The sequence below is a fragment of the Fistularia commersonii genome, chromosome 19 (genome assembly GCF_037954325.1).
Source record: "Fistularia commersonii isolate RoL2024-O1a breed Wild chromosome 19, RoL_Fcom_v1.0, whole genome shotgun sequence".
Classification (NCBI taxonomy): Eukaryota; Metazoa; Chordata; class Actinopteri; order Syngnathiformes; family Fistulariidae; genus Fistularia; species Fistularia commersonii.
This window is the reverse complement of record NC_141302.1, coordinates 15,873,880-15,897,495: the sequence shown is the minus strand read 5'-3', so window position 1 is coordinate 15,897,495 and position 23,616 is coordinate 15,873,880. Positions and strand designations below refer to the sequence as shown.

Below are 23,616 nucleotides of genomic sequence, written 5' to 3'. Positions count from 1 at the left end.
CTTCTTGTGGTTGTCACCTTTTACTCCTTGGAAATATATTCACACTGGAAATCCTAAAGGAACTCGTAACCTGGTTGTCTGAGTCACAATTCTTTTGAGGAAAGAAAGAGGCAGTGTGTCAAGATGGATTTCTTTCCTGTATTATTTATTGAAAACCCAGCAGTCATCATTAATACCTGTTGTGTGTGTGTGTGTGTGTGTGAACAGGCGGGGAGCAGGAAGATGCAGTAAACCAAACTTTTTTTTTTTTGTTTAACCACAGAATGTCATAGAACAAGGACAATAAAACACTCTGATGCGCAGAGAGACAACCCTCATATTGTTTTGTCACTTTTCCATTCAAAACACGTTTTAATGTTTCAAGGTTACATGGATGCAGAGGAGGAGGAGAAAAAAGAACATGAAGGAAGACAAGAGCGACAGCAGTTCAGGGGGAGAAAAGAGGCAGAAAAAAAAAAAAATCGAAGACTTTTGGGCGCGTCTCTTAAAATAGTGTGTTTTCTCCACTGCCTGTTGCCAGGAATTGTGAAAAGCCAACGGGAGACATTCTGGCCAATCCGCACTCCGTTCGTTCATCTCTTCCCTCCCTCCTTCATCGTTTCTTCGGAGGCTGGGCTGTGCGGGGAGGAGTGACTGGCCGGCCGGAGTTCATCCCTCCGTACTGGTACTTTGCTTTCTTCTCGGAGGGCTTCAGGATCTGGAATGGGACAGACAATGGCAGTTTATTTTTTTAAGAAAAAAAAGTTACAGCAGAGAATATATAATGTAACATTATGCAAATGAGTAATAACATCTCTGAAAAGCCATTTGTTGAAGCCCCGACGATGACGAACGCCTTCGCGATGCCTTTCGTCTATGGACTGAACGAGCAGTGGAGGCTGAAGGACACGGCTAGCATGAACATGAAACCGTTATCCCTTTGGAAGGGTACTCTGTATTTTAAATTGACTGTAAAAATAAAAACTGAAATGTATCTTGCCGCTTTGGTTACTGATATTTTTGAAAGAATTTGCTAGTTTAAAAGCAGCATTGTATGCATAGACACCAGAAAAGTACTTGCCATTCAATATCGCATCACTTTTTCACCTTGAATTTCATCACACAGACATAAGATTAAGATAAATCGAAGGAAAATCTGAATTACATGCATTCCTGCAGTTTGTAGAATCTGGGCGTTTAGACTTTGTTACCTGGAAAGAACACATGAGGGTTTCGTCCACGCTCATCATGCCACCGGCGTTGTCAAACTCCCCGCAGTAGTTGGGGGCCGAGAAGAGGGTCACCAGCTGGCGCTTGGCAAAGAACTCGTAGCCATCTTCTACCACCTGGGGGCGCCAGAAATGGCGAAAAGGGAAACGTGAGATCCATTGTAAGACTCGGAGGAGGGTGGGGTCGGGGTCGGGTCACACCTGGTGGGCTCTGCAGATGAGGTCCAGGTCGTGGCGGTTGAGGAACTTGCTGACGACGTCGGCCCCAAAGGTGAAGGAGACACCGCGGTCGTTCTCTCCCCAGCCCTGGACGTCTTTGTCGGGGTCCGACCACAGCAGGTCGCACAGGAGGCCTGGAGGTCGAGAGGGAGTGAGAATATCTGTGAGGATCAAAACCAGACCGGCTCCGCCTTCAGCGGTAGGGACTCCATCCGTTCCCGGTTATTTTGTCAAACTCTACAGAGACGTTGGCGGACCTCGAGAATTGGAAACATGTAAATTCAGCATGATTTTGTGATTTTGTCAAATGTGTGTTTGAAAGAAATCAAGCATCCGCAATTTCTAAATTGTCATGTGTAAATCAGGATTTGATTTTTTTTTTTTTTTTTTCAGAACCAGACACACACGCACACACACATACACACACTTGACATCCTGACACCAGGTTCCCTGAAGCACCATAAATGGATGTGGGCCACGAGCTGGACCTTATAAGGAGAAAAACCTCAGGTTCCACAAAGGAGCCTCGCACTTCCACCACTTCCCCCAGGAGTGCGAAATCTAGGATGTTTTCCCCTCAATGACATCTGACAGCCGCCAGGTAACCAGTAAATCACAACATATATCAATATTTCCCGTCATTTAATGTTATAGACTGTAATAGAGGAGCAGAATTCAGTAACCAATATTTATGTTTAGCGACATTACTTTCCCCAAGAAGTCGTGAAAGATGTATTTTTCACCCATTTCAGAAATGTAGTCAGGCCCTCTGATCTAAGTGGCCACCCCCAGAGCGCCAAAATAAGATCAGCGCTAAACAGAATTAACTTCAACCAGTAAATGTTCAACCGGTAAGTGTTCATTCATAATCGATAACGCTTATCCTGCGATGTGATCGGCCACATCGTTCATTCATTGCATTGACGAGTTGGTGGTGGTGAAGCGCCCACCTGTGTCGGGCACGTCTGTGGGTCTCATGATGCGTCTGATCTGCTCCATGGACTGCAGGTCTGGGGACAAACCTGCGGGGAGAAGAGGCCGGTAAATCTCCACACCGATCTTCGTCACGACGGACGTTAACCCGATACGGACAATCCGAACATTCGAACGGCATCCTACCTCCATGACAACAGAAGATCTTCTCGTCAACGATGGCGGCGATGGGCAGACAGTTGAAGCAGTCGGTGAAAGTCTTCCAGAGCTTGATGTTGAATCTGCGTTTACCTGCGCGGCGGAGACGACCACAGAGAACACACAGGAAGTCAAAGAAGTGCTTTTTTTTTCCCCTCCCAAACAGAAGTATGCAAGTTTCCCCTTCCCTCTCTGCCCAGCAGAGGTCACTGTTGTGCAGCTGATTTCGAACCGCAACATGTCAGCTTTAGATGACTTGAAAAAAAAAAAAACTCTTATGTTTGTGGCTTCTCAGATCTGTGTTTTTTACTTCTCTAAAGCAGCTTCTGCTTTGACTCTGAGCTTACCGCGTATATATCAGAATGATCCATACTTGCATAGCCACTGCAAACCAGATGATTGACGGCTGGCACAATCAATATTTAAATCATCTGGCTCGAGCTTTATCGCTCACAAATGACGATGGTTCGAGGAGGCCGTGCTCACACTCGTCGTAGAAGCCGTAGATGCGGTTGATGGAGGCACACTCGTGGTTGCCCCTGAGCAGGAAGAAGTTCTCGGGGTATTTGATCTTGTAGGCCAGCAGCAGGCAGATGGTTTCCAGCGACTGCTTCCCTCTGTCCACGTAGTCTCCCAGGAACAGGTAGTTAGCCTCCGGAGGGAAGCCGCCGTACTCGAAGAGCCTCAGCAGGTCTGTGTACTGTCCGTGGATGTCACCTGATGGGGATGGACGGAGAGGAAGCGGTGAGGAGCGTGTTGGAGGCACTGACGTGACACGAGTAATGGTACTAACCGCAGATTTTGAGCGGAGCCTCCAGCTCCAAAAGGATTGGCTGACTGAGGAAGATCTCGCGGGATTTGATGCAGAGGCCGCGCACCTCAGCCTCCGTCATCTGGACGATCTTTCCTGGACGACATCCTCGCACTGGGGAAGAGAGAAACAAGACGGAGGGTTACAGAGGACCACTTACAAGGAGAAGGGGTTTCACCCATGGAGGTCTCCGATTGTGTTTGGAGGTTCCTCTCTTCGTCCACCTGGGAAAAGGGAAGAGTTAAGTTGCTTTAAAGACTTGATGGAACCACAAGACTGAATCTGTTTACATTCATAAAGGGCTCATTCGTGCCCAACGTTCAATCCCCATACGGGCGGAGTCTTCTGTCTGTCCTCTCGCTAATTCCGTACCTTTTTCGGGGAGCTGGCGGAAGCTTATCCAAATACAGCAAGCGTTGCGCAGTATGCTCGAGTGCAACCAGCGAAACGAATTTGGAAGATGAATTTTTAATGGCCGCGCCGAATTCCGCCACCTCTTTGTTGACAACGGACTTACCGCTTTCGGGATGTAACCTGAGTATGAACAAACTTTAAGCCTGATGGGAACAGGCCAAACACAAATATGAAGGATAACTTGCTATGGTGATGCAATACTGCAATAAAATGTACATTATTAGCCGGTGCTCTGTCTCATAATGAGCGGCAGCCAGGGGAGAACTGCACTCTGTATCTTTCCTGTTTACGAGTTGAAAGTTTAACTTTGGGAAAAAGAAGATAATTGGCTGCCAGGGAGGTAGGTGAGCAAAACCTCTGCCGTTAACAGGGGAAACTGTCTGATGGGGGGGGTGGGGCAAAATTTTGCAGTACTTTGACATCATTTTTTGGTAATGTCGGAGGTGCCTGTCAGTAAAAAGGAAAAATGCAATTTTGACTCCGGTAATTAACTACACTGATCATCTGTGCTGTATCAGACCGCTGTAGATGAGACACCACAGCCAAAATCCATAACACATTTTCTTTGAACCCCTCTATTGTCTTCTCTATCACAGGATATGAAGGTAAGTTGGTGTGAGAGAGGAGGATACAGAGAATAGAGTTAGACAAAAAAAGGTTGATTAGCTGTGACGACCCCTGAAGGGAAAAGCCAAAAGGAGAAGAAGATTGCATTCTCTATCATGAAGCTAAAATATGTTCAACCGAAGCACATGGTGCACTTTGTGACAGAAACAGAAGAGGCTGAGGCCTGATTCTTGGCTCTGAGTCATCCCCAACACCGGTTTCCAGACTGTCAGTCGGATGGAGCAAAGGTATGCGACTTGAACCCTTCGTGGTATATTTTAAGAGGCTGGGCTGAGCAGAACACACCAGGGGAGCATTGAGGGAATCAAGGAGGGAGATTAAGTTGGTGAGAATCTCCAGCACAATTGGGTTGATTTATTTCGGGATTTAGAACGAGCACACCGGCACCTACCAAAAGCACCTGGAAGGGTCATCGCTCTGCCAAAACGGACAGATAGCGGGCCAAAATGTGCTGCGAAAATGACCCCGCACATCATCTCGCTGAGCTTAAAGCCAAGGACTTTTCAACTCGTATGTTTTTGTTCCAGAGCCGACGGACGCTAATAGAGCTAACCTCAGCCAGGACTTCCAAGCAAGTGTCATAAACTATTTAGCAAGTCAATTAATTTGATGCACACTCCTGCGGGGGACTCCCCGTTTTGGTCAGGAAGATCCAACAGTAATTAACATGAAGTCTGCTTTGACAACAGTATGTGCAGCATCGTGTGTTTGTGTGTGTGTTTTAGCGTGTGTGTGTGTTGGACACCCACTCAGTGTGTCTGTCCATTGCAGCGAAACACCTTGCTATGAATCTTAACCGTCCAATAACAGCATACAAAAGAATTTTTTTTTTTTTTTCAAATGCCCAATTTGAGCTGAACTGTGTGGCATTTACTGGTTTTAACGCTAAAAAAAATCAAAGATGTTTCTCATCCTTTGCTGAGCACACACTGTGTGTGTGTGTCCACAGAAATCTATCTGGTATGGAAGGAATGATTTCACGCCCCTCCCTTTGAGCCCCGTGATGACGCGTATGCAGGTCTAGCAGAGGGCTCAGCTGACAAGAGACGCCCGATATAGGACACAAACACACCACGACCAGCGCCACTCATCTCACATGCCACCAAGGGATCCCCTTTCATCCTCTGCTAAATCTGAACGCACACACACACACACACACACACACACACACACACACACACACACACACACACACACACACACACACACACACACACACACACACTTTGCCTTTTTCTATCACCTCCTCATGCGCACGTGAAACCCAACACATTCAGCTACCCGTTGATCCAGTGACCTTGACTTAGGATTGTACCACTGCGGGGCTTGTAGGGGAGTTATCCCGGCATCCTTTGCCGCACGTGAAAGACTGGGTCCATGGGTCTGGGTCTGAACACGGTAAGAGGGGTTCTTGAACGTGCGTAGGTCGAGTAGAATAACTCGGCAGGATGATCCTATTAGGGTAAGACAGACCAGACACAACCCAGGTTTCATTGAGGGTGTGGCTGGGTTAGATTGAAATGAATTACTATTACAATGGCCTGTCAGTCAGGACTGAAACACGGCCACGCGTATCCATGGAAACCCTGCAACTGGTCAACACACATTGCTAAAATAAATGATGAAAAATTTTACAGGACATGCTAAATTTAGGGGTTACATCCACTTCTCTTCCCTCATCCATGGTCACCACTGCACTGCAGCTTCACCGCCGAGGAGAGAGAGCCGTAGATCCAGAGCAGGGAAAGCAGAAAGGCACACAAACACACACATACACATACATCAGATCACCATGGCAACCCAGCAAGACCAATTTCAAGCCTGCAGCCTGTTGGTGATGGGGGTTCCTGTTGTTTCCCCAGGGGGAGGGAAAAAAAGCTGATTTGCAGATAAAGTGGCATCACCACCAACTCACACCCTGAATACTAACATGGACTGCAACTGACAGCAGTAGAGGGGAAGCCTACTAGAGCTGTTGTGCAGACACACACACACACAGTTTCAAAGATAACCAAAAAAGACTTGTGAAACTTTCAACTGCAAATACTTGTCATACAGCAATTGCGGTTCCATGCTTGTACAAAAAACATATCTTCACATCACCAAATAACTCACAACCCTTGAAAAGATCTGACATACTGGGTGGAAATCTTGAAAATCTAAGACGTGCTTAGGTGTTTAAAATGACTGATGGGCAGGATAATGCCTTGAGAAGGCGCTGATTGTGATTTGAGACCCAATTTGGTTTTCATGCGGGTATTGCAGCCTCATGTCCGAATTGATAATACTAAAGAGAATATAAACATTCACAATCATCTAAGCCTTGGATATGAATGCATTGTCCACAGGCGGAAATAACAGTACAGTTTGCTGTTTTACACCCATATATCACAGGAATAGGAGCAACAGCAATACACGGGGGGGAGGAGGCTCAGCGGAGACGGCCTTCTGCCTCGACAGTTTGGGATGAAAAACGCGAGGGAGGAAGACAGCGTTAGAAAGGCACAAAAGATCTCTTACTAATAATAATAAGAGTACTGACAGTAATGTAGTAATAGCTGCAATGATACAATTATAAGTTTAATATTCATAAAAGAAATAACAATAGTGAGGTGGGTAATTTAGATTTAAAATCTGTATTGCAATTAATGACAGTCCTTTTAATGTGTGCATTTCAATTCACTCTGTGAAATACAGGTAAATTGACTTTTGCCACTAGATGTTGCCCTCGACAAAGACTTTCCCAAACCTAACAATGATGTTGGACAGACCAGGGTCCTCCCGCAAATTTTCTTAAAAACATCATTCAGTTTAACTTTTTCTTGCTACACTGGAGTAGTAACTAAAACTGTGCAATGTATAATCACTCGCTGTGTGAAAAGGTTTCCACATCCAGCTCAACTTTCACCTCTGCACAGTTACAATTAGCAAAAAAAGAATTAGCAAACATCTAGATGCTTTGTACCAGTTTTTAAGGCGAGGATGATAAATGAGCATGCATCTGTTTTAATTGAATTAAAGGGTTATTCACACTTATTGTAAATGGGTTTCACAGGAATCAACATTGAAACCTGATTGGATCAGGCCTACAGAAGGTGAGATGTACTGAGGTCAGGGGATTCTGAACTTTATTTGAATAGTTTCAAACTTAATGGTCTGGCTAGGTAGATTGTGAAAATCTTCTTAATGTGGTCATTTGATAGGCTAATTAGTGAAGCAATAAAAGTGACTATGCTGTATCACTGCTAGCAAAAGATGCTGAATTCAAGCTTTTTTCTTAATTGGTTTAAGCTTAATAAACAGATTGTAATATAAAAATAGTGTAAATAAATAAGTAGCCTATTCCATGTAACATCCACTGAATCCTGTCAGATATTGTTACAAAATACAATTTGTATCTAAACAGAGACAAGGACCTCTAGTTCAAGATCTATGGGGGAATTTGCGTGGACCAATTCATCTGAATGCAAAAGAATAAGAAGACGAAAAAGTTTGAGACAATACGAACGGACTGGTTCAACAGTGGTCACAAACACTTGCTGAAGGGGTGCAGTGCTGATGAACCGGGCCTCAGAGACACTTTCGGCCGCCACTTAATGACAGCCTTGTCTGGACTCACCAAGAGGAGTGGACACTCACAGCACGTCCAAACTGGCTCTTACATAAGACGGCTGCAAATCTCCTGAGAGCTGTTTTCAAAGAAGGTGCTCCACGCTCTGATTCATCTCTCCTAATTTGGTCCGGCGTATGGTCTGTTTACCTATGCTTTAAATTTGTTTTAGTCTCTCCCTTGGAGACTACACCCTGTGCCCGCAAACTGGAGGCTGACACAGCCTTGCTCTCTCTTTCCCAGACCTCCTCTTCCTTCCCCTTTATTTATATTTAACTGGCCTTGTCCCTGTCTGAAATCCTAGGTCACCATCCTCTGACTTGCTGGTGAACTGTGCTGATGTCAGCTATGACTCATCCTCCGATGACTATGGTCTCGGCATACCAGGCAGCTTACGGACCCCCTGAGCCCCCCTGAAACGGAACTACTGTCTACAGTCCAAGCTTCTTAGGATCTTCAAGAATATTTTACAGTTGTAGCCAAGTGAGTGTTTACTACGTACAGCTTCTACCGGGGGGGGCGATATGAAATTACCAGCAAATTCATTCAAGCTAAAAGCCATTCCAGACATCCAGAAAGCGCATCATCACAATACAGCCTAACAAGCTGCTGTTTTGTCAAATAATCGAACAGCAACCTTCAAAAACCGCACAACTCCTGCTGTGACACCTATACAGATTTGCAGAAGTGTGCCAAAGTGCTCTTGATAAGAATCTCTGACTTGCACTTTTCTTTTTTAACCCTCTGAAAGACAAGTTTAAAAAAGCAGCAGGCCTTAGCGGCAGATGACAACCTGAAGTGGTTCCCAAATTCCAAAGGGCCCAAAATGCCCAAGCTCACCATCTGCCATGCCTTGTTGTCCCTGCAAAGAGGTTGTCGAGTGACACAAGATTTTCCATGCATTTAAATAACCCTTCTTGATGGGTTTGTTTACTTAACAAATTTACAGTTTACAAAAGGTTTTTGAAAAAAATTCAAAGCACTTTTTACATGATGTTAGTGTTAGTGAAAAACAGGAATGGCTTGTATCCTGTAAACAGCACGCCAATTTTTTTTTCTCCCCTTTGGCTTGTTTTAAATGATGCAATCACACCATTACCAATGCACCTCAGGATTGTGTTTTGTTGTATCAGCCCTTGCCACTACCTAAACTGTCCACAGAATATATGATCGCTGTGTTACATCACCACAGAAACATGCATTTGTAAAGTAGCCTCGATGCCAACGGAGCCAAAACCAAGGCTGTTTTAATGTTCGTTTTGAGGCGAGAAAGTGAGGATAAAATTTGAAATGTAACTGGATTATATATTTACCATATCATTAACAATAACGTGTTTTTCCATTTACGAAAAAGGATGATGTTTTAAGAATAAAAATCTATACTTGCGACAGAAAGTGTGAATGTACAGCTTCAACTCATGCTCTACTAGTGTCGTTCTACTTGATCTTTCTCAGCACAAATAATCCAGTGTTCTCTGTATGAAAGCCCAGCTGCCTGGTATCTGGCAAGCAAACCAGCTAAATATTTTGGTCGACACTGCCCAACCCAGCATTGTACGACTTGCTATAAACCACAACGGTGTTCTTGCAACATACCTGACCTGACAAATTGCCTCAGCACTCCAACAATTAGGGGGTTACGATATGATTCAGAGGAAACAGGCCTCATGATACATGTTTGGAAACACACCAGTGATGTAAGGAGGGATTGCTGAGGTTCTAGTGTTTTTGTTGCTTAAATTTTGTTAAAATGTGTATTCTCTTGTATGTGTGTTTAATTTAAGTTTTAAAAAAGCAATGGGCTTTCAGTTTCTTTCATTCTGGCTACAGTACTGCAAAAGGTCAAGGAGGCAAACTATTTTCCATTCATTTGAAAAGAGCAGAGTTCATTGGGATGGACTATGTAAGAGCTGGAGAGAGGGAGCGATGACTGAATTTAAGGAATTACCATATATGGGCGTTACTGTGTACTAGAAGGAAGTGGGCTGTCAGGACAAAGGGAGTGCTTGAAGGATCTGCTGTATCTGATGGAGAGGGAGTAAGACTGCCCGAGTTCCATGGCACAGTGAAGGTCCAAAACAATGTGGCAGTTGTCAGCTGCAGAGGCAAAGAGCTGCGTAAGCCCCCTAACATCAACAGAATAACACACGCACACACTGAGCACAGAGGAATACAAAAATAGGGCTGACCTCTGTAAGTCATTTCAACTGCTGTGTTTGGTCTTTTTTTCCCCTTTCTTTATTACGCGCAAAAAAAATTCATCTTAAATCATTCTAGAAGTCATATCTTGTTCGGCAACTCGGAGGAGGCAGGAACAGGCGCAAACACAACCCTTGCAAAACAATATGTGTAACGATGAAGCCGTTGCAAGTTGCATGTTGGCAAACAGTTAATGAGCAAGTTTGTTGAACAACACAGTGACACTGTATGCAGCATTGAAAACTCATCCCTGCTAATGATCTCACACACACTACATCCTTTTTTTTAATTAGAACAACAGATATATAGAGAAAATACAGTGACAGACTTATAAAAGACTGAAACAGAGGCTTTTGGGCTTGTTAAATCCATATAATGAGCCCAAAGTTTCAGCAACATTGCGGTTGTTTCTTTTACCCACGGCCGATTTGAGCTTACTCATTAGTGACTAAATATATCTGACTTTAAATGGCAAGTTCAACAAAAAAATATTCCTTTTTTTATTCATTCTTTCAAAAACGGGTCTAGTCAGTCAAGCACAGCCATGCATTTTGTTGCAGAGGCAATGAAGATGCCCAGGCAAACTTTTTTTTTAGGTTTTCCTTCTTTCCAACTGTGTGTGAGGCAAACAGCCTCCCCTCCAACACCACTTCTCCATCTCGCCCTCTCCCACACAGCAGCAATGGAAAAACCTGACCCCTGCAGTGAATGACGAACACAAAGTAACTCAGATGAGGAGAGCGAGGAGCGAAAACTCGAGGCAGAAATCCCGACTGCAAAGTCATTTCTGTGCAGTCTGTGTTTTCAGAGGACATTAGATTTGCCTTTAAGTGCCACGGGTGAATGGCTGTCTTTGTTGGGCAAAAGAAAGGGTGAAATTGAGAGGAGACGCTGCGAGAGAATTAACAGGAGACGTGCACAAGGAGAAAATGTGAGAAATGTTGAGGGAGACTGAGCGGGGGAAGCGTAGAAGGTTCGACGCAGAACAGAGAGATAGTGGATTGAAGACTTGCTGGAAAACCTAGCTGGGTGGCTGAAAAGCCCCGGGGACCTCTGTGCCATGACTGGTGCCAGGGGGTGAATGCTCCCCGGCACACAGGCTCCACCATTGTTGTTTCCATAACAGAGTGCCACGCCAGCAGCCTGAACACCAGACAACACAGCAGCAGTCCTCCAAACTACGCAACAACAAGCAGGGCGACTCCAGAAGACTCGCTACACACTGGTGTATTATAAACAACGGTACTCCTAAATTATATCTCCAATTTAATATAATCCAGCCAGTGGTATTTCGCTTGCAGCAAGATTTGGCATCACATGATAGAAAATTACTGAGGAGACACAAAATTTTCAATCTTTCTCAAAGAAAAGAAAAGATAAGTTCTGCTCCGAATGTATCTCTTTAGTCTTATCAATTTGAAATATCATATATTTTTTCATATTGTAATTAAATACTAGTGGCATATCAGAGTACAAAGGCCAAGCCATTCCAAGTTATATGACATAAAACTAATTCACCAAAGGACTGGGTGGGGCAAAGCATGTTACTTGTGTACACTTGACTGATGCTTTCTTGAGTTTTTTTTTTTTTTTGGGGGGGGGGGGGGGGGGGGGGTAACTGGAAATATATACATAATTAAGTAAGTAACATTGGTATGGTTTTCAAGTCATTAGTGAAGGACTAAATTACAGCGTTATCAAATCTTGAGCCATTACATGCACAGTTAGTGTAGTCTAAGGAGCACTCGGGTGTTTAGTATGGCCCCTCTGATAACTGAATGGTCAACTGTGCCTTGCAACTCATTATTTTAACAAAGCACAGGGCTGAGATACCTCAAGAATCACTAATCACACATCCTTCCATTTTCGCAAACACATAGCCACTTGCACTCCAATCCAATCCTTCAACAACTTTTAAATAGTGATGATGCATGAGTTCAAGATGGTGCCACACTGCTGGCAGGATGTGAGCCTGTCCTGTCAAAGCCCAGAGTGTTTGACATCGCCAGTCAGTTCCACCTTGGTTCAAGCTGCAGTTCACAGCAGGCTAGTGCTTACCATAAATAAACTAGGCTGTTTATTTAATGGAATTTCTCGCTTAAACAGCTGGAACAAACACGCAGACTCAGTTAGCAGAGCAAGCATCCCAATATCGTAAGGTTGGTGGTTTGATCCTGGGCTCCTGTATGCACGACAAAATGTTCTTGCCTAAGCCCCTGAACTCTTAGTTACTCCCAATGGCCCGAGCTAGCACCATGCAGGAGAGCTCTGCTGAATGGATGAATGCTTTGAAACCGTAAGATGTGAAACCATTAATGTCGAAGCTTTACAACTTGTTATGTTCTGATCAGATTGATGAATTTCTAATAATGTTATTATTCAAAACAGGGTTGTCTTTGATTGCTGTTGTTCTATTGGAGAGACTCACATCAGGAGGCAAGAAGATACATAAAAACATTAAAAAAAAAAAAAAAAAGGACAAAATTTTACAGTATAATCGCATGCAATAAGTGCCTCAACAAAACTGACACTATATTAATGAATAAAAGCAGACTCTTAAATAATAAGTGTTTTCACTTTTTTTTGCAAGTTTGTTTTTGGGAAGAAGAGGTAGTTCAGGTCAGGGGCGCTCTGCTGGAAATTCATTTTCAGATTTCTGATTAATTTTATTTTGTACCTTTGGTCTGTCAACTTTAAGATTTATTTTGGTGAGTCTTGCCAACATCCTGGACACTTAATAAATGAGTAGCAAAATGAATTCTTTGTGCCGTCAAAAAGGCTGTATTTGTTGGAGAGAAAGATACCACAACATACCAAGAGCGTAACAGTTATGTCATACTTTAATCGTCATTTGCCAATTATTCAGTTTTGCAGATTTTTTTTTCTCTTTTTTTATAGAATTGGCAAGGATTTTGTTGATCACTTTTGTGATCATATGACTGTGTTTTCTAGAAGGAACTCTTTCTTGCTACTACTGCCACCCCCTCTGCTGCTGCTGTTGATAAGTTTAATTCAAATGTTGTTTATTGCTTGAGGGTTTCCATCATGGGTACTTTTCTGTTTTCTTGTGCTGTCTTGTGGTCTTAAGTGTTGCTATACCGGAATCTGTCACAAATATGACAAAGTGTGCCACCCGAGTGACCACATACCTCCATGGGCTTGCACAGGAAAACTCACAAACTGACATACTCTCCAGAAATAAAGTAATGATACACTTCGGAATGTTTTAACAATAATTTATCAATTCCTCATGGGGAAATTCGTTCTCTGCAAATAACCCATCATGGATGAATTGTGAGCAGTAGGCTGCCGTCCAGCACCAGGGAGGAGTTAGGGGTTCAGTGTCTTGCTCAACAACACTTCAACACACCAGGAACCAGGAATATTTGGCTCCAAAGACAATTGCTCTACCTCCTGCGCCCCACCACCACTAAGTATAAAGTTTGACTGTATACTTCTGTCCAAGATGTTTCAAAATGCAACACCATTTGATTTGGTTCACCCTGTGAAACCTGAAAGGTCAATTCCGCCAACAGTTGTAGCACGATCAGTTTTCAGTGAGACATGTCTGTGAAGGTTCTTGAGTCTTCCAGGTCACAGGCAAACATCAAATCAAATTTATGACAACTGAATATGACAGGTGAAATGTCTTCAAGGTATGCAACTAAGTCCTGTCACAAAAATAAATTTTAGACCATACTAGCCTGGTTAGCACGCTCTCATTTGAGTAAATGAAGTGTACAGATTCTCTAAGGATTATAAATAGACTACATTACTCACTCATACATTGATACCAAAAGATAGGGTTGACATCAAGAGTTCACATACATTACTAAAAGACCACTTTACCTTTTTTCCTGTCTGACAATAAAGCAGACTTTTCCTGTTTTGGATCAATTAGGATTAGCAAAATGATTTTTTTTTACTAAATGACAGGGTAATGACAGAGGGAGTAAATGTGTTACAGTACTATAAAAATATGACGTTCTTCAAGGTCAAGACGTTACTTTTCGTAGTAATTGATAGAACTGCCTTTGAACAACTTGAGTAAAATGTTTTGAGTAACCTTTGACAAGATCCTCACAAGAGTTTGCTCCAAATTTGGTTGATTCTTCATGATAGAACTGGTATAACTGAGTCAGGTTCATTGACTGCCTTGCTCGTACACCTCTCTTCAGCTCTGCCCACAGCTCTTCTATAGGACTGCGTTCAGGGTTTCGTGATGGCCACTACAAAACATTGACTTTGTTGTCCTTAAATTACTTTGTAACTACTTTGGTGGTATGCTTGGGCTCATTGTCCATTTGGAAAACTCATGTGCACAAAAGCTTTTAATTCTTTGCTGATGTCTTTGTGAAGTATACCAGTCCCTCCTATACAAAAACAACCCCAAACAAATGTGACGATGGCTATTATAACCAAACAATTACATTCTAGTTTCATGAGACCACACAACATGTCTCCAAAAATGAAGGTCTATATTGATCTGGCTTTTTTCTATTGTGTTTGGAGTAATGGCTTCTTCCACGTGGGGTGGCCTTTCAGCCCATGTCGGCACAGGACATATGACAGGATTATTACACTCTCTTACCAGCTTCTGCCAGTACCTTCACAAGGTCTCTTGCTTTTGTTCTGGGATTGATTCGCACATTTTGCAGTATTATAGCTGGACATCCCCATGGTGCTTATACTTGCATGTTATTGTTTGAATATATTAACAAGACACTTTAAGGCATCTGGAAATTATAGCCAAAGATTAACCAGACTTGTGGACGCCCACGATTCTCTTCTTGATATGTTGGATGATTTCTCTTCATTTTGGACATTTGCGAGGTGCGCCATGCCTCAAGTAAACACAAATATTATTAACATATCAGAAGCTTTCAAAGCCATGGTATCTCATCTAGGCTTTCGCCAAATTGTTTATATCGATGGTAATCTTACAGTATAATCCTAACTAACCAAAAACAGGAAGCGATTTAATCTGACTAAATGTCAGGACCGTGAGGAAAAAAAGGTTGTGTCTTTTTCTTTACTGTGAATGTAAACTTTTGGTTTCAACTGTAGCTCCGAAGTGTAACTTCCTCCCTGCACTTTGCTTAATGTATGGAACTATGGTGATGATTGGCCCGCATCAAGTCTGCAGGCCACCTGTGTTGGCAGAGGCAGACAAAGGGCTTGTTGTCACTAAAGCCTGGCCCAGTGCAGGCTTAACATGAGCATGTTGGGAGAGCTGAAGCCTGAATAAGCTGGCTAGTGGGACACACACAGAATGCAACACTAGTGGAAAAAAATAGACATAAAGACTTGTATAGAAAAAGCTATTTAAAAAATGGAGAAAACTAATGGCACAGCTGACTGGATAAACAAATGACACACATTCATACAAGAAAATCTGAGAGCTTGCTGAAGTGAGCTTCCATGTATGATGTCCACAGTGCAAAAATAGGATATGGATGCCTTAATACAAGACCTTGATATTTACAAACATGAGTAAATGTATTTCTGCAGAAAACTAAAATTAGATGTGTGTAGATCTATCTATCTATCTATCTATCTATCTATCTATCTATGTTAACTTATAGGTTATATATGTGAGATTTGAAGCACTTTCGCATCGGCTTTTGCAGGCCACCCAACCAATGTTACGAACCCGAATTCCATTCCTCTTCTTTATTCTAAAAAAAAGGTGCTGTCAGTGGCTGCACATTGCAACCTCCTTTGTAGGAATAGCAAAATATCCTCTGAGTCAGGTGTTACAAGATCAAGGGTTGTAATTGGGTCATTTGGCAAGGTCCCATTTCAGAGCAGATAAATGATGTGGTACCAATTTTGCATACAAACATCTAGGCTTGCGGGTGTCAGGGTCATACTGACTGAGAATTACAAACTCAGCCCACTCCTAAAATCCACACACAATGGAGGAACCAAGCTGGAAGTGCATGATACCCTGGCTATGCAGTGTTGGCAAACTACGGTATTACAGTGATGAGGTCCCATCAGCAAGATAGACCAAACTGAAAACAAGCCCTCTGGAAGTGAGCTCCTTGGCCTAATAATGAGGACCAGAGACACAAGTGAACAGAAGAGGGCAGCTAAACTAAACTAAATGCAAATCTGAATTTACAATGAGCCTCAAGCAAACTAATTGGTCCAGCATGTACAGAATATCTGCACACATAAACACTCACACACTACTGTCCTCTTAACTTTTCACCTATGACCCAGAGAAATGGTCACCATATAGCAAATGACAAGCGACTGTATTCACAACTACAAGACAGAAAAGGACCATAAACTCTGTTGTCAGTTGATCAGGTTCGGCCAGTCAGCAACACAACCTGTCATGGGAGCCAAGACAGAATGTTTCTAACAATTAATCCAAGCTGGAAAGTTGTATTTAAACAACACTGCTTTTAATTACATTTCCCAGTATTTTTTTTACTTCGTACTCCGGTTTCTGTCTTGTACATCTCATGTATTCCCTGTGCACTCTTAGTTGCCACTGGTACGAAATGTACTACATACATAAACCTGTTGTGCCTAGCCAATGTCCTGCAAGCCCTCTGCTTGACAAATACTCCTGAACTTGAAGTGTGTATATGTCCCCACTTTAGTGCATTCAAATATTAATATTAGTATCCAGTGCTGAAAAATTCTTTCAACATAATACCTTATTTCAACGTAACAGAAATAAGAGTACTGCTATTCATTTTACTGTTTCATATTTTAACATCAATATGAAGGCTAAAATTCAGGTTAACATTGATTTTATGGATTTTCAGTCAGATCAATACATGTTGGTGCTGTTGATTTTAACAGTTTTAAACTTACTAACTTTAACAATTCTTCTTTGGGCTTAAACACTATCACATGACCTGTTTTAGTATTCATTCATGCTATCACCAGCGTAGAATGGAAATGAGAACATATTGGGCCATTAGATAAGGAAAGAAAGTACAAAAAGTACAGGCTGAGAGTTTACTGTATTATTGCCCAACACTGACCCCCCAACCATCTTCTGTTTGTGAGTTAGGAAAAGGGTAGATGAATTTATCCCAGTGTCAGCTGTGCCAGTTGACATTTAATAGGAGATCAGAGAGGTCCGCATATGTGCGTCTGTGTCTGTTTGCATGGGGGATGTGTTTTCCTGACTGCCACCAGTACTTTTTGGATGTAATTCCCTGGGGAGAAGAAATTACCTCTTAGTGAGGCAGAGGGAAACTCTTACTAGCCTCTTCAACCAAATACTAAAAATGACAGCTCAATGCCCATCTAAATTAAAGTGAAAGTGTATATGAGAGGAAACATGTAATCTGGTTAAGCAGCCAAGCTGTGGAGCATCTCAACTCCATCAGTAAGAAGGATTGCGAGAAGTCATTGTACTGTGGAAAGGTCATTTTATGATGTGAAATGCAACCCTTGCAGAGATAAGCAACTTTCTGAGCGTTTGGTTCATATGTGTGTGGTTGCCAGAACATGATGCCAAGTTAAATTGAGATGTCTGACATGATAGAAACTACCCAGCTTGTTCCAGTCTTGTGTGATAGAACTGATCCATCACATTTCTATGAATTTAAGAAATCAATAAATGACATACTGCTATTATCCCAGGCCACTATAGAACCTTCCTCTTTCATAACAAGGTCTTGTCTGCCTCGTCATCATTGAACCACTATCAACAGAAGCTCAGGCAGGCAAAACTGGATGTGTATGGCTGTTATAATCTCACTGCAATGGATTCCATTGGATAGCCTACCTGTGACCTTAACTTAACCCTAATCTTACTCATTTCAGAAAAATATCCTCATGGAGATTAGAGATCCTGTCACGGGGCCAAGATTAAGATTTGGTGTTTCAAAGAATTTAAAACTCGTGTCCATGGACAGATTTTCATTTAATAGCATAAATTGCTAATTGCACCGGATCATACAATGCATCTAAGTAGAAAAGAGATGCATCGTTTACACAGGAGCTATCGATGGTAAAACAGTGCAGCTTTCTAAGTGTGTTTCCACTGTTTTATTGCAACAGAGAAGAATTAATCTCTTGGATGAAACCTTGTGTGGGTGGCAGAAAGTGGCAGTGTACTTTTTCATTACTAAGCATATATTAACGTTAAATGGCATTAGATAGTAACATATACACTGAATCCTGCATATTCCACTACATTAAGTTAGAGGCGTTTCCAATATTGCTACTGAATTATTGATTTGACTCAAACAATTCGAACACTGAGAAAGTATTAATCTTGAACACAGAGCGTTGTTTCCATCTGAGACCTTCCAGCCTATTATCAAACCAAATGAGACCATCAATAACGCCAACTGTACATGGAAAGAGAAAGTGCCTGCAAACAGATGGGAGGTTGGCTGTATGCAAAGCTCACATCTGGAAGCCTTTAGGTACAGGTCCCCGCAATTTCCTCCTTCGAGATTTCCTATTAGCTGCATAAAAAAGACACTTAATATGGAGAGCTACAGGCTTTCTCAGCTGATGACACAACCTCAACAATGCTGTTACTGCACAGCTGACATACAAAGAAAGAGCAAACAAACACTATTATGTAACTGATCCCAGTCAATCTTGAGGTACTGACATATCCAAACATGCTCATTCATTGCCTATTGCTGCCAAACTGTACATTCCTTTCAATGTGATTTCTAGCACACTGCATGGATTTGTGAGCGTTTACTGGTCAGAAATATTTATTCACTGCTTCATCTTTCTCTCAATGTTTACTGACGACACACCAAGACACCTTTTTTCAAGAAGGAGAGACATGAGACACACATCACAGATAGATTGGCTCATGTAAGTCAGATCCCTTATTTAGCACGGTTGAGATGGTTCCCCACTGCTACCCAAAACATAACAGTTGTTGCAGGAGCAACAACTACGCTTTCTTCGAAAGTACTGAGGTTATTTTCATGCAGCATGAACTGTCTTGTCAACTAATCGGACATAAATCAATTATAATGCTCTTGTAAGCATTTAATTTTATAAAAATGTACTAAATTTGATAGAGGGAACTCAACTCTGTCTTGACCTAATTGAACGGAATATTCGTACAAGGGCGGGAAGACAATGAAATAAAGGGTTGTAGATGCCACAAAAATTAGTGATCAGAGGGTAACCAGTTCGATCTGCCGCCGGGTGAGACTGTGCCAGAGTCCTTGAGCAACATTCACAAAGCAACAACTGTAAATGCACAATTGCAAAGCACTCTACAATTTTCACTCCCTCCCTCCCTCAGTTTATATCTTACTTTATTAACTCTTAGGGTATCCATATTTGTATTCATATCTCACAACAAACGGCATGTTTATTCTCCAAAGTCATTTCAGATTTATATCGATACAGTGTTCCTAGTGTATATACTATTACTTTTCATATTGAGCGTATAACAGAGCTGTAAACCAAATCTTGTTGCACTGCACAGCTTATGTTCTGCGATGAGCAATAGACTATTCCATTCTACAATAAAACCTGAATTCAACCTGTTTCTGCACCTTCAGAGCATAAATGTGTGTGAAGATAGGCACCTCGCATTGCCCCATCTGCCAACAATAAACTCTGTTGAATGTGTCGAAATTGTTAAAAGTGCTTTGAGTGATCATTTCAAAAGCAATATAAAGTGGTCTATTTATGTTTATGCTTAATGAATGGAAATGGTGTGATGCATCGGCATGACAAGCATGGGCTGCTCATACAATGCGTACAATACATTTAAACAACTATTTTGTTTGACTAATTTTACAGGTTACAAACTTCGCATTTTATTTTACCTGTAATACAACCAAAGACTGTATCTCGTGTAAACACCACCACTCAGCAGTATCCAGATGTAAACATAATAACCTTGTTAAGTGCCTTTTCCCTTTATCTAGCCTATACGTGTGCCGAATCCGATTTTATAAATAATCAGAGTTGTGCTATTCCTGTCGAAGAGAGGAAAGACACACATGAAAAGAGCAAACGATAGACAACACATGTAATTTGAAATAATGATAATAACATGCTAATAGTTTGGGCATAAACACATTAACAGGTGTAACAGGTGAAGTTAATGAGAAAACCCCAACTTTGACATGAAGATAAAGCCCGCCGCGATGTATCCCTTTTTTAAAGGCGAGTGGCAACACGAGAGATATTTAAAACCTGACGAAAACCTACTGGGTAAAAGGAGTAATGTTGTGTTTTCCGAAAGTAATTTCACGAGCAGTGTATGTATTTCTGGGGTCTAGCCATTATCTTAGCAATAGTTAATTGCTTGTTAAGGTGGCTTTTGACGCGTCGAGGGGTACAAGCGGTACTCTAAGCTAGCAGCAACTTTCGCCCCACTTCTGTGATACGGCTGAATATATTGCATTTAAATGTGTCGGAGGGGGAAACCGGACTGTACAGCTGATGTTAGACTGCTGGTTTGATATTTATAAGGGGGTAAATGCCACGGAGAAGCTAACTAGAGGTGTGCCTGTGGTTCATGTTACCGACTGACGGGACGAGTCCTCACTCCCAAACAGCGCTAGCGAGTACTGCTGCCGCGTTCTGGGCCGCTTGCGGCAAAACGGGACCTAAATACCGATTGATAACGGCTGCGGGGGGGAACGACCGGGTAATCGGGATAAGTAGAGGAAGACTCACCCTCTAAAAGCCTGGAAATCAGTGAGTCGACATCCAGCTCCCCCTCCGCCATTTCTGTAGCGAACAGCTCTGCCCTCCGTGGACTGGAGTGGGCAGGGCAGGAACGACCTCACCGCCCACAAACGCACCGCCACCCTCCTCCCTTCCCATTCCACTCGTGCCTCCCATTTGAGGCTATTGTGCTGCCTTCATGGGCCCCTTGGAAATTCAAACACTATGATAGGAAAACATAATCTACTCTAGTGGACTTGAGCGTAAATGTTCAAAAATGCATTTTTGATTTTTTTTCTCTCCACATTTGTATGAATTTGCACCTCATTTTCATTGAATATTGAGAAGGTGGCCTAAATTGACATTGGGGCAACACTAACAGTCATTCGTCCATCATCTGTATCGCTTATTGTGCACTCTGGTTTTGTGAGAGTAGATGCTCACCTATGTCTTGAAAAATAAAACAAGAATAATAAAGATGAATAAGGAGCAGATAGAATTCACTCCTGGTTCAAACTCATTTTGCTGTTTATTTTCAGTTATACTTAATAGCATGGCAAGAGATCCTAGCAAGGTCAAACTGTATGTGGCTTTGAATCAAAATTTACTGTTTTCCTCTGCTTCTTAGGATCGCCATCAAAAATTCTAAACCAGAATTATGAATATCATGAAACAGAAATAAAAATGCGAGGATATGACTCATTAGACGGGGGGGCGTCAATGGATGTAATGGAATGTATTTAATGTGAAACAATGAAACCATGACATGTCAATGTGTACATTTTTCATTATTCGTGTAAATCAGAAAATTTACCACACAATACCAAACCGCAAACCAGAAGCAAACAGCAGACAACACGCTGACATGGCACGGGCAGAAAGAAAAAGCCGACCGCGGCTTTAACGGGCATAGACAGGTCATGAGTGGATCATGTTTAATCAGGCCTTTTCTGGCTTGATCAAAACACAAAGTAAGAAATTACACATAGTTGACCTCAGGCAGGTTCACAGCCACTTAAAAGAGACAGGCAGATGATAATAATAATAATAATGATATATGCAGGGTAATGTTATTCTAATTAATAACATAATAGTAGGAATGAGAATAATATGATAATGTCAATAATAATAACAATAATAGTAACAATAATCCTACAATTATGACAATAATAATGATAGTAATCATACTTCTAATAAAATGGTTCCAATTGCATTTGAAAGCAACATCCAGACTGTATCTTAAGGCTGCAGAGAAACAGACATCCCTCACTTCTTTCATGCTTCCTTAGTGCATCCTATTTTATTTTTATTTTTTTAACTTCTTGTTTTATTCCAAGCAGCACTGGGGGCATCACTGGGACATTCGTAGTAGAGAAAAAGAAAAGAATATTCATTGGAGCTGGCATCATGTCTAATTTGGCAACCGTCTTTGCACGGCTTAGTGCATTCAGCGCGGATTTATTTGTGTGCAGTGCCATCGTCTGGTTACAATATGTCAGTGTAGCGTTTACTTTTTAGATTCATTGTATCTTAAATCTAACAAAAACAATTAAAATTGCTCGATTAAAAGCAGTTATCCTCCGATCACAACACTGCCGAATATTTGCGTGGACAACCAATAAGTAGACAGGTGGAATAAGTATGTGTGTGTGTGTGTGTGTATGTGTGTGTGTATGTGTGTGTGTATGTGTGTATGTGTGTGTGTGCGTGTGTGTGCGCGTGTATGTGCGTGTATGTGTGTATGTGTGCGTGTGTGTGTGTGTGTGTGTATGTGTGTGTGTGTGTGTGTGCGTGTGTGTGCGCGTGTATGCGCGTGTATGCGTGTATGTGTGTGCGTGTGTGTGTGTGTGTGTGTGTGTGTGTGTGTGTGTGTGTGTGTGTGTGTGTGTGTGTGTGTGTGTGTGTGTGTTCAATATAAAGCAGGTAACCGCTAAGAGAAGCAGCCGACATGTGAAACTTTACACCGGACGATGACTACAGCAAGAAGAAATGGCGTTTTTGCCTCCCCCACTCACGATTTCTTTCTTTTTTTCTGTTCCTTTTAAGTGCGTCATCCGGGTATTTCCGCACTGTTTGGCGTGGGTGGAGGCGACCTGCACTGCGAGGGGGGCAGCAGCCGCTGCGCCTGTCAAACTGCGGAGTAATACCGGAAATACATGAATGTGATTGAGAAAATAATAGCACGCCAATAGTATTTCATGTCCTTTTCTACTACATCCATAGATCTTCTCTTTAGTCCTCCTCTAGACATCCTGCCTGGCAGTTCTAACTTCCAGCCTCCTTCTACCAATATGTTCACTCAATCATCTCAACCATCCAGTTTCTCTGACCTTCTCTCAAAAACATCTAACATGTACTGTCCCTCTGATGGACACATTCCTGATCCTATCCATCCTCCCAAAGAAAACCTCATCTTCATCTCTGCAACCTGGTCTCACCACTTTCTGTACATCTTTCCTTTTATTCTGGCAATAACAACAACAATGATAATAATAATGATAAGAAAAAGAAGAACAAGCACCACAACATCACCAACAATACCACTTTACATGCCAAACTGGTGATAAATGGCAAAGAGGTGGACTAGGTGGGGAGTTTCAAGCACCTTGGTCTTCAACTCTCAGAGGACCTGACACCAGGAGCCGATGAAGAAGACCAAGAAGAGATTTTACTTCCTGCAGACCCTCCAAGTGCAGAATAGAATCCCCGGTGGTGGAACAGAGCTGGATCAGACACCAAGAAAGCTCTCCTGGACACCC

At 42.2% G+C, this 23,616-nt stretch overlaps 1 protein-coding gene across 1 annotated transcript; it reads right to left on the bottom strand.

The window, feature by feature from the left end:
* Positions 1-128: 128 nt before the first annotated feature.
* On the bottom strand, positions 129-21,014 carry LOC147223918 (serine/threonine-protein phosphatase PP1-beta catalytic subunit). The gene is made up of 8 exons (XM_086166336.1): positions 20,867-21,014; positions 3,352-3,483; positions 3,045-3,275; positions 2,547-2,651; positions 2,378-2,449; positions 1,410-1,561; positions 1,191-1,325; positions 129-697 (listed from the first exon to the last, which is right to left on the bottom strand). Exons 1-8 carry the CDS (start codon positions 20,916-20,918, stop codon positions 593-595), a joined length of 984 nt encoding a protein of 327 aa, XP_086022462.1. The 5' UTR covers positions 20,919-21,014; the 3' UTR covers positions 129-592.
* Positions 21,015-23,616: the final 2,602 nt, after the last annotated feature.

What these genes read in the sequence shown, in the direction of transcription:
- LOC147223918 (XM_086166336.1), bottom strand. Translation starts at nt 20,918, where the DNA reads ATGGCGGAGGGGGAGCTGGATGTCGACTCACTGATTTCCAGGCTTTTA. An exon ending in CTACGGCTTCTACGACGAGT is followed by an intron (nt 2,652 to 3,044) that starts GTGAGCACGGCC and finishes TCCGCCGCGCAG; the next exon opens with GTAAACGCAGATTCAACATC. An exon ending in CCCTCATGTGTTCTTTCCAG is followed by an intron (nt 698 to 1,190) that starts GTAACAAAGTCT and finishes GTCCCATTCCAG; the next exon opens with ATCCTGAAGCCCTCCGAGAA.